Below are 10,583 nucleotides of genomic sequence, written 5' to 3'. Positions count from 1 at the left end.
ATGTATATATATATAGCATACCGTGTAAGACCAGAATGAAAAAATAGCTATAGCTATAACCATAATACGACTTCTGCCCGACAATGCCCGCAGGTGCCTCCTTACTGCCCGCCGCCCCAGGAACAACACAGCGCCGTTTTGTGTCCGAGTTGTGACGTGCTTTATTCTCTTGTTCTGCTGTCGTCACACCAACTCCCGTATTTACAATAGTGTACATAAGTCAGGATTCCCTCTATCATCCCCTCTCCCACCTTTACTTTATTCAGTATCTAACAAGAGTTTATATTGGTAGCACCCCTTCCCTTTCTTCGATACCCCATCTCCCACTTCCTTCTTATCAGGGGGTTCCCATCTTGCGAAACGATGCATCGTTTGCAAATTTTTCTCGCAGATAGTTTTTTTGCATTATCTTTTGCTGTCAGTTTTTGTTTGCTCTTGAACGCCGTTGAACTACTGCATGCCACTGTGAGGCTCTTGTATTTCATCCTGCAGTGCGTATTCCCCCATTAAATCCAAAGCCGCCTGATTGTCTGCGACGGCGGCGGCGGCAATGGCCTCCTGACTTTGATGAAAGCGCCCAGCCACTCTTGCAGCAGCTTCATTTAATGCTGCATTCGCTTCCTGCCTTCGGGCTGGCCCAGCCTCTATCATCGGTTCTTCAACCGCGGCCTCGGCGGACGCCCCGAGTAAACGCTGGTGGCATCTTGCTCTTACACTGCCATGGCCATGCGACGAACTCGATGCAGACGTGGAGTCAACACCGCCATCATCTGGAGAGCCCTGGCCGCCATCTGCCTCACCTACGGTCGAGTCGACGTCCGCTGAACTTGTCGGTTCTCGGGGATCCATCAGTGTTCGCGAATGTGGAGTAGCTGCCACAGCCTCGGAACTACTACCTATTTCATCCTGCATACCATCATCAACAGCAGCATTGTTATGGCGGCTTAGTAACAACATGTCCGGTCGAACCAAGGGGCCGACGACTTGAAGAGAAGGCCGTGGTGGTTCTACCACATTTGGTAAAAGTTGTGCTGCTGCAGCCACTACAGGTGCCAATGCTTCTGCTTCTACTTCACGATGAAGTGGCTCTTCCTGTGCTTGTTCTAGTTGTGCTGGCTCAACTTCATGGTGACCCGGAGGAGGTTGTGCGTTAGCCATGCCTGCCTGAATTGCCGCTACCGGAACCGCTTCCTGAACTTGTTGTACGGCTTCCACTTGGGGTTCAACTACCGGCAGTTGGTGTTCAACGACAGGGGGTACTACCGCAACTGGCGGATAGTTCGGGATCTGATGCTCCAAAACGCTTGCGTCCTCAAGCTGAGCATTGTTGTGTTCAATTACAGGCTGTGGTTCGTACGGGTTTTCGATTTGATTTTCAGCTGCTATACGATGGTCATCATTTTGATCAGGCTCCGCTGCAGGAATTAACTGATTAACTTCTTCAACAGCAGGAACAACTGGTTGATGTTGCTGTTGTTGAACTGGATGCTGTATTTTATCTCCATTGTCCTCTGGAACAGCCTGCTCGGATCGTAGAGCCGGTGGATCAACACTCGCTGGGACAGCGGCCACTTGTACTGTGCAAAGAGACGGACCTGCTGCAACATGCCCCGGCGATTCCAGTAGAATTTTAGCAGCCGCTTGGGAGTCAAAACTAGGGCCAGCCCGTTGATCGTCTCGCAGTTCTGCTTGAGGTAAGCCTTTCTCGACCAAATTATCATGAGGCAGGTCTTCTCCCGCTCCAGCCCCGTGGATGGCCTCAAAAGCACGCTCAACATCATCAATCTCCTGACTCCGCGTTCCTTCAGCTGCTGTCGCTGCCTGCATTGTGACCGGTGCTGCCGCTGCTGTTGAAGCAGCTGCAACGGACAGATAAGACGAGGCCGACGGGGAATTGTTGTGCTCGTGGAAACTCGAAAGCGCACCCGGCTGTGTTCTCTGGGGCGGCTCAGGCTCTTGTGCAACAGGCGGCTCGGTGTTGTCTGCCTACAACCCGACACGCAGAACAACAAAAACAGTTGTTATTCTGCTTCGCAGTTATTATGCGTTCAAAATCGAATGGATTCTCTATACACCTAATGGACAGAAATGGGTAGATGTATTAGGCTGCTATTGCCTAGCATCGATAGTTCCAGGCCTCATTTATAGTAGGCAATAGTTAATACAAACAAAACTGCCGCGGAAACGCATAAACGTTGACAAATTTTCGATTCTAGTGCACATCAAAGTGATCGTTTCATCGAATTAAACATTTGAATCTTAGTGCACGCAAAATATTAGCAATAGGAACAAATATTACGGTTTTCCAGCGGGTCGATGGTGACGTAAGATTTACCGCTCCACATCGAACAAGTAAAAACGGAGTATATGGCACCGAAAGAAACGTTACTATTGCACTGCATAAGACTGAATATTACGGTCACAGTCGCTGTCAACAGTCTTTTTAAATTTTCCAACTGATCACAAATATATGTAAATACACAGCTTCTTATTAGTTCATGACCCATTCACCTGAGTAGGCCATCTTAGGCCCGACATATCAAGCATTCATGGTACTAGCGAACTGACACTCGAATCTCTTAATTGATTCCATATAGAAATGCTTGAAAAAGCCTGGATGTTTCGCCGAATGCTCATATCACACGATGTAAAAAATTGTCCTAAGTCGTCGAGTGCTCGCACAAATATAAGAAATGTGGCAACTACGAGATGGAGACGAACCATCATACTTCCGTAATTTTCCAAAGCAGTGAAGCCATACTAAAGAGCCATACTAAAACCCACAAATAGGCACAAGCAAGTTAACATTCGAGCAGTCGCTGAAATCATCGCATATATCTATACTTACCAACTATAGTATGCGTCTATTTGATAAGTAGACAAGAAGTTTCGATTATTTTTGTTGTATAATGTTATTTTTATTTGGGAGTGGCTTTTTAGAGTTTCACTCGGAGAATGATACTAAATGGCTATGCCAAACATCTAGCTCTTTATCCTCCACTTGTTTTGCCCATTAGATTATATGATTCTGAATAAATAACAAGAAATCATTTTAGAAAAATATCCGATACATACTGCATTGGTTTTCGGAATCAAATGGTCAAAACGATCGTACACTCTTTAAATGATTCATTCATTCTACTTCAATGTCATTTTGTTTGACATAGGTGAACATTTCTTAAACCGTGATCGCCAGTGCTTCGTTTCATTGCGCAGCAAACGTTGCTAGATACTAGATCCAGTTGCATAACTACCTGTTCCAAAGCCTCAAGGATGATTGACCGATTCGTGTCGCCTTCCTTGTACCTATCGGTTTTACGGACCTCAAGGGTCCCTCCTGCCGTAGGTCGGGTGTGCTTCAATAAAATTTGTTGCGCTTGATCCAACACTGTTTGCAAAAATGTTTCAGCAGCCGCCAGAGGAATAGATACCTCAACACGGTTACGACAGTTCGGATCCTGAAATTTAAAAACGAATCACATACGAAACCGACAAGCATAGATATGGAAACAAACGAATTACTAAAACAGGAATCCATCGCTAGTGAATCAGTAATACATATAAAATGTTTGGAGGTTATTCAATTTAACATTCCAATTAAGTGGGCTCATACTTGCGTTTTCACAGATTTCAGACAATGCCTGCAATAAAATCAGCTTCTTTACGCAGATAGATGTAAGCTGACAGGGCTACTGCAACTGAATCTGTCGTGCAGATTCAAATTGGTTATTTTACTGAAACGATATTTTCGAAATATTATAAATTCAGTCGTATTAAAAAAATGATCTTAAAGCACCACTTGCTATTACTACATTACGTAACACTATACATGAGTTATGATTATCAGTAGCATAACACTGACAAGTCTTCATCGAGTCTAAATAATAGTCTACTTGCATTATGTTGTTTATTGACAGTTAGGTCGATGACGTTGATAGATGTTTGTAGACTTAAGCCATCAGGCCGCGAACGACAGTTATTTTGAATATGCACTTCACTCTCGAAATAAAATTTTAACTGCAACCTTCATTCGTAATTTTTTATTCTCATATATTGTTGCGCTTACCTGGGTAATGGTTGCCTTCGACGGTAGGCTGCCATCCTTAGGTCTGTGCGTCAGCGTGACTACAGAGTTTTTCTCATGAGGAACTTTTTCTGCTAGATGTCGCTGCATATGCAACGAGATTTCTTTGATACTATCAAAGACCTGTCCACATTCTCCACACTTGTTTCTTCCCATTCCGACTGAATTTGTGCTGTTTCCTGTCCCAGGTTTACCTGCGTGCCCGGCTAAGCTATTCATCCCCGGGCGAAGCCCCTTTTGCGACAACAGTAATTTCTTTCGGGCGCCTTCAGGCCCTGAGGGATCCGCCCCCGCCGCCTTGCGTTTTCCAACGGTGTCAAGTTTGCGCGCGACATGAACAACTTTGGTTAACGCTGCAAGAAGTAAAACAACGACGACCAAATTGGTGCTCACCATGTTAGCGTCATGTTGATAAATGATTGCGCCTTTGGTAGCGTATTTACTGTATTAATCGTAATTAATTAATGTGATGGCACCAGTTGATATCCAAATAGTTCAAAGTATTGTTCGTACAGCACCCACGTTTAAACATAATTCCTCCCAATAATAGGTTATTTTTTCTTAGGAGAATTCGAAAAAAATCTTGAGATTCTAAAAACAACCAAGTTTCCTGTAAAATCTATTCTTTGCAAACTTAATGATAAAACTATTTCTGATACACGATTTGCTGTTGGAATCATCATGTACACATTCAAGGTGTGCTCAAACGAGTGTATTCGCAGTACCTAGTAAGTATTTATGTGTACGTGGCAGCAAAGCGGGATCGGGACAGCGAACTGTCTTGAAATCTTTGGGACGCGTTGGCAGTCCGTAAAACCCGATCGTTCAAAGCATATAAAGAATTTCTGAACACTATTCACATCGCATCATCAGATATGTTCGTGGTCTGCCAAAGATTCAACACTCTCTTAGGAAAGAACAAACTGAGAAAAAGAGATAATTTAATAACGACGTTATTATTACTGATGTTATCAACGCTTGCTTAGCTGCTTAAGTAGACTTATCAAGTTTGTCCAATGCCAGGCAGTGTGCCTACTCGTGAGCTGTTGTTGCGTCAAAATTTTCTGAGGAAGAACTGAATGTCGTTCGGCTTAACTAATCACCCCGCGGATTTAGCTCGCGGGATGAGTATCTATATAGACGAGATGATGGTATCACAGCAACTGTTAGGCTTAGATATCTAGTGCAAAATAAAAAATAGTACAATAATCTACGTATCATACGTACGGTCAACGACGATTGTATTTGCCTTCGGTGGTGGACTTTCTGGAAGGTCCCATGTTCCAATGTAGAGTTCGATATTTTCCCCTAAAACAGACCGAAATGGGAACCACTTTAGTTGTCTGTGATAATCCAGCTTGCGAAATTAACACGTTTTTAAGGACATTAACAACAGTACGCCGCAGAGGACCATAGGTATTTAAAAAATTACAGAAATCTATATATATATATGTATATATATAGTACTATATTTATTTTCATATTTTAGTCTACTAAACGATTGCTAGTTACTTTAATCAAGAATTTTTTGCGAGCGGAATCAGCAAACTAATTTTTTTTCGTGATTCACATTCGGTACTCTTACTACTAGGCATTGCTTCATGCAGCTGACTCCCTTCCGCATGGAATAAAATGTGCCTCTGCCCGAATTCAAACCTAGACCGCCACGTGTTTCTAAGTTTAACAGGCAAACACCTTACCCACTGCGTTATCGCGCAGTGAAAATGAAATTAATAGCCTCAACGACTTGAAAATGCTGAAATTAGAGAGATACATCATGTATTTTTTACTGCCTTGAGCTCCCAATTCTAGTAATAGTAAGCAGTAGTGGTATCGGTTGTAACAAGCAATTTTCTACAAATTTATGCGTGTCCGTTTATCCCGATCTCTTCCTTGCTTGTGTGTGTGTGGGCGCGTATGACACGTTGCTTCCCTTCACAGCTATTACCTGTTTGGTGTCATCGTTATCGTCGTCATATGTGTATTGCTCTGTCGTTCCGTGTGCTATGCTTTGGCAGGGAAGGCAGCAGGTAAGCGAACTGGTGTGCGCGCCAGAAACTGCCTCAGCGAAATAACACACTGTTTCGGAATAAGGTTCGTTAGTCCACTTTTTGTAATAGTTGTAATAGTTCTAGTAGATGCTGCAGCGGTTAAAATGCCATTGGTTTTAGTCAGGTCATGCTAGCGACATAGCGTAACATAACTGATTGTTGACTCGTTGTAGCGGTTGTCGCTACGATGGTTGTACACTGGGAGGTTAGTGCCCGAGGATATGGCTCTAGCGGCAGCCGTCACCATCGGGCGGGCAGACGGGCAACTGCAGCAGTCATATAGCGGCCGTCGCCGCAGCAGCAGCTGCTGATACTAAAACTACTAGTCGATTGGTTGGTTCGTCGGCTCGTTGGCTTATGGTTTGCTTTCCGTTGCTGTTACCACCACTGCTACCGCACTACTGCTAGTGTTCACTCTTCTTGGTTCGGTCCTGCTGACTCTCCTGTTTATACGACGGTTTAGCGTTCAATGACACCAGCACCGAACACAACATAGCATTAGCAAAAAGTCGTCGGGGAGAATCAACCCAAACAGCGAGAAGGCTGGAACTACCACCATCGGCCCACCACACAGCGGCCATATCTCTGGCGGAAACAGAGTAGCTAAATTGTATGACGCTTGTTGTTACCCTATAATGGCTAGCGAGAAAAGTACTGAAGGTAATGCTAGTGGTAGAAGAAGCAATAATAGTAGGAATAGAAACAGTAACATACAGCCCTAGCAGATGCCCACCGCGCGCGTCCACTCTGCATTCGACCAGTCAATATTGTATGTGCCACATAGACTCCACGTAGTAGCTCGCCAATTCAGGACGTTCACGGTTAGCGAGAGTGGGTCGCCGGTGATGCCAGCATAAATCTCATCTGTATGCCTAGACTAAACTGCTCAATGTATTTATTAGCGGCGTTTTTGCGTTGTAACAGAACATCGGCGTTTGGTGCAAAACGTCGCAACCGCAACAGTAGTATAACACATGCCAGTAATTATATTTGTACTGTCTTCAAACTGCTTTTCAGTAACTACGCATGTCAATTTGTTTCATTCTTCTGGTTTGGTATCACTTAACAAGCGTGGTTCGTCGTAAATAAAGTAAGCAAAATTATTCGAATTTCAAGAGATCCAAATCGGTTTGAATATCTGTTTGTTTTGGGCACGATTATTCTTGGTATCGTCCACATCCTGGTGGCGCGTAAACAATCAAATCCATGGAGGAGGAAGAGGGGAGGTGGAAGTTCCTCTACTGATATAGGGAAGTGCGTTCTATATATATATATATATATATATATATATATATATATATATGTAGTAGATACACATGCATATCTAGAGTTCGATAAAGACGTTCGTTTAACATATCCATAATTCTGTTCGACGGCAACGAGTATCGCAACTATGCTTATATTAGTGATAATACACTTCGATGGCAAATAACATCTCACGATTCACGTTGAAACCTGTAAACCTGTCAAGCACATTACACATGCTAAGTGGTATCGGAGAAAAGAAGCTCGTGACTCTTTCATGTTCCACATTTCCCAAAAAACTTGTAATTACTACATGTGAGACACCCTCAGGTGGCGATCGCTACTGCAAAACACATTGTGACAATTCTAGTCGGCCTACTTCACATTCACAAACATACACTCGTAAACTACCTTACTCAGTTTTGCCATACGGATCTAATGCCTGAACTTTTGAGGCAAATACGTACCGGGTGCTATACCCTGCGGGAATGCTAACGACGTGACAAACGGCGAGTGCTGCGCGTCAATGCACACCCGTACAACCATTTTGCCGTACGCGCCGCAGCAGTAGCAGCAGCCGGAGCGACGGGAGAAGCAACAAAAAACGAGAACCCAAATTTGCCTCTAACCCCCACCTCCTGCGTCAAGGAATTCACTGTCCTTGGCGATCTACACCTTACAACTAACGATGAGTTTTCGCCTTCCTAGAGGCAGCACTGACAGTAAACAACCGCGTGCCTCTTTATTCCGCCCCTGTTGTTCCCTGTGCCCAAGCACTGTACCGCCACCGCGGACTGGCGAAGTTCTTGCGTCGCTGTTTGCCTGTATCCTGCCTATCGGACGCCGCGTTGTCACTCGCAGGTCGATGCTCGGAGACAGCTATAGATTAGAAACGGCAGCGCGCGTTCTTCTATAATAAATCTGTGCACGCGGTCTTGATACCGATCGGATGTTTGGCGTCAAGTTCGGAATTTGATCGTTTTGCTGTCGTAGTTGGTATAGCATATACTGCAGCTGTAGTTGACAGTCACACTGCTGCCGGCAGTGACGACGATGTTGATGATAATGGCACCCTTGTTGTTCTTGTAATAGTAGTTGCTGTTGTTGTCGAAGGTCGTCGTTGCTGCATGGAACAGCAACAAACAACAGCGGCATGTCTTGACGTCGTGTGTTGTACCCACACGAAGCAAATAGGTTTACAGCAAGACGGGGCAAAGATGAGATGACTAGCGGACAATAATCGACAGTTGTATACACATGTTTGCAGTCTAGAATTATTGGTTTCGCTTATTAGGTATACCCCTAGTTCATGGCTTGCACTAACTTGATTTGCTTACACATTGTCAACAAGCTAACCGTGCCAATTAATCACTCTCGTAAAAGAGCTATATTCCCATACGAGTGTCAGCAGCAACAAATAACCCATTGTGCCAGAAACCTGTACCCTGCCATGTAGTCTAGTCGAGTCCCGATCTGTCTAGCTGGACGGGGCACGGTGGCAGCGTAAGACAGAGGCAGGACCCACTAATGTAATGTAACTCTCACAACCCAAGCCACAAATACGGACACTGGTAAAGGCGAGCCAAACGAACTACACGTCAAAAGGAGTGACAATTTATTCTCAATTCCTTGGTGCCTGGACGCTTCGTTGGAGAACGGTTAAATAGGAGTGCTGACCCCTGTTACAACAAAATAACACAACTTAAAGTAGTACAACACTTAACAGCAGGAGGCCAGCGGGCCGTTGTCTTTGCCCGCTGAGCACACGCTCGTTTGCAGTCACCACAACTACACCTTCTCGGCTTGTTTGGTGCTGTCTGCTGCTGCTTGGCAGTAGTATGCTTGCTGTCAATGCGTCCTGGGAATAGAGACGCACGACAATGCTACTCTGCAGAAGCCGAGAAACAGCACAAGGAGGAGAGAGGCGGGCGAGCGGTGGCTAAGAACAAACACAAACAAAATGGCGCGCGCCAACACAACCAAAATGGATGAATGCATATCTATTTTGGACTCCCGTTGAGGCCGCCACGGCGGTAGCAGCAGCAGCAGTTCCGGGAGCGGAACGGGCGATCCGAACGGCAGCTGCACGCTATCAAATCAGGTGGTGAATTATATAATAAAATTAGTTAACAAAAAAAAAAAACGATCCGTATTTCTTACAACAAAAAAAAAATAGGTAACTTTGTTTCACTACGACTTAGAGAAAAAGTTCAACCAGAAATTACAATTGAATTAAAAGGACATTGCCTATCTACCATAGGTCACAACTACGGCAGTTTCTAGGTGTTCTCTAAACGCAAGGACTGTCATATGAGCTGTCAAAATTTGCCAGAAAAATCGATTTATTGCATAATTGTTCGATGTGACTAATTTTCTTCAAAATACAGGAATACTGGTTGTTTACCAGCAGAATATTCAGATGCTGCAAAGTGAAAAATGCTCTTCTAGGCAAGAGGCCCCTAAAGCAAAATTTCTTCGGCAGAGCTTGAGCAATAGCTAAGTTTATAGTAAATACAACTTAAACGCGAATGCCAAACAAGGTCTAAATGACTGTACGTATTGGTAGGACACGAGTGAGTCAGTCATGAAGATCTGTTCATACCTGGGAAAAACAACACAATTGTGGGGACTGATTGAACTTTTAGATCAATAAGCAAAGAATGGATTTGTTGAGTCTCGATGATTAAAGTTGGTTGGATATAAAAATGCGATTATGGGGAATATACGATTGTATTTAGGAGCAAAGTTACTGATAATTTATTCGCGCGTTATTGTTTGCCATGGACTTATCTTTACACGCCTAGAACTCTTTGGGAATAGGTCGAATACTTATATAGGAGTGAGTTTCACATTAAGCTATTTCGTTCTTTAAATCTTTGTGGACTACCGAAGATACCATTTCATATAAAGGCCACCGATGATCTGACGCTTTTCTGGGCTTCAGATGGTGAGAGCCAAATTGCTAAAATACACAATTATAAGCCTTGAGCCAACGATGTTCCCACTAAAGAAAAAAACAAAAAAACTAAAAGTAAAAAGTTCAGATCTTTGATTGCATTAAATAGGAACTTAGGCCTACAGACAGTTTAGAATGAAAGCAGACTACATTCCTTTATTAATACCAGAAAGGCAGCATTGCAAACACGCCTAGTATAACTTACATTACAGCAAATATTTCAAAATACACCTTTTACGAGGAGTAT

The 10,583-nt window shown here is 43.8% G+C and overlaps 1 protein-coding gene across 4 annotated transcripts in view; it reads right to left on the bottom strand.

Moving 5' to 3' along the window:
• The window catches only part of LOC111250952 (uncharacterized), a 17,135-nt gene extending 7,804 nt beyond the window's left edge, over positions 1-9,331 (bottom strand). The window contains exons 1-5 of one of the 4 annotated variants that reach the window (XM_086989534.1): positions 7,848-9,331; positions 6,033-6,578; positions 5,312-5,392; positions 4,067-4,437; positions 3,255-3,458 (exon numbers count right to left, since the gene is read on the bottom strand). In XM_086989534.1, the coding sequence (XP_086845660.1) occupies positions 3,255-3,458; positions 4,067-4,303 (441 nt within the window). In that variant the 5' untranslated portion in view covers positions 4,304-4,437; positions 5,312-5,392; positions 6,033-6,578; positions 7,848-9,331. The other 3 variants (XM_086989533.1, XM_022806980.2, XM_022806981.2) reach the window with 3 other exon arrangements.
• Positions 9,332-10,583: the final 1,252 nt, after the last annotated feature.

This window comes from Varroa destructor, unplaced genomic scaffold (assembly GCF_002443255.2).
Source record: "Varroa destructor unplaced genomic scaffold, Vdes_3.0 BEIS01000005.1, whole genome shotgun sequence".
Classification (NCBI taxonomy): Eukaryota; Metazoa; Arthropoda; class Arachnida; order Mesostigmata; family Varroidae; genus Varroa; species Varroa destructor.
This window is presented reverse-complemented; position numbering and strand designations above follow the sequence as displayed.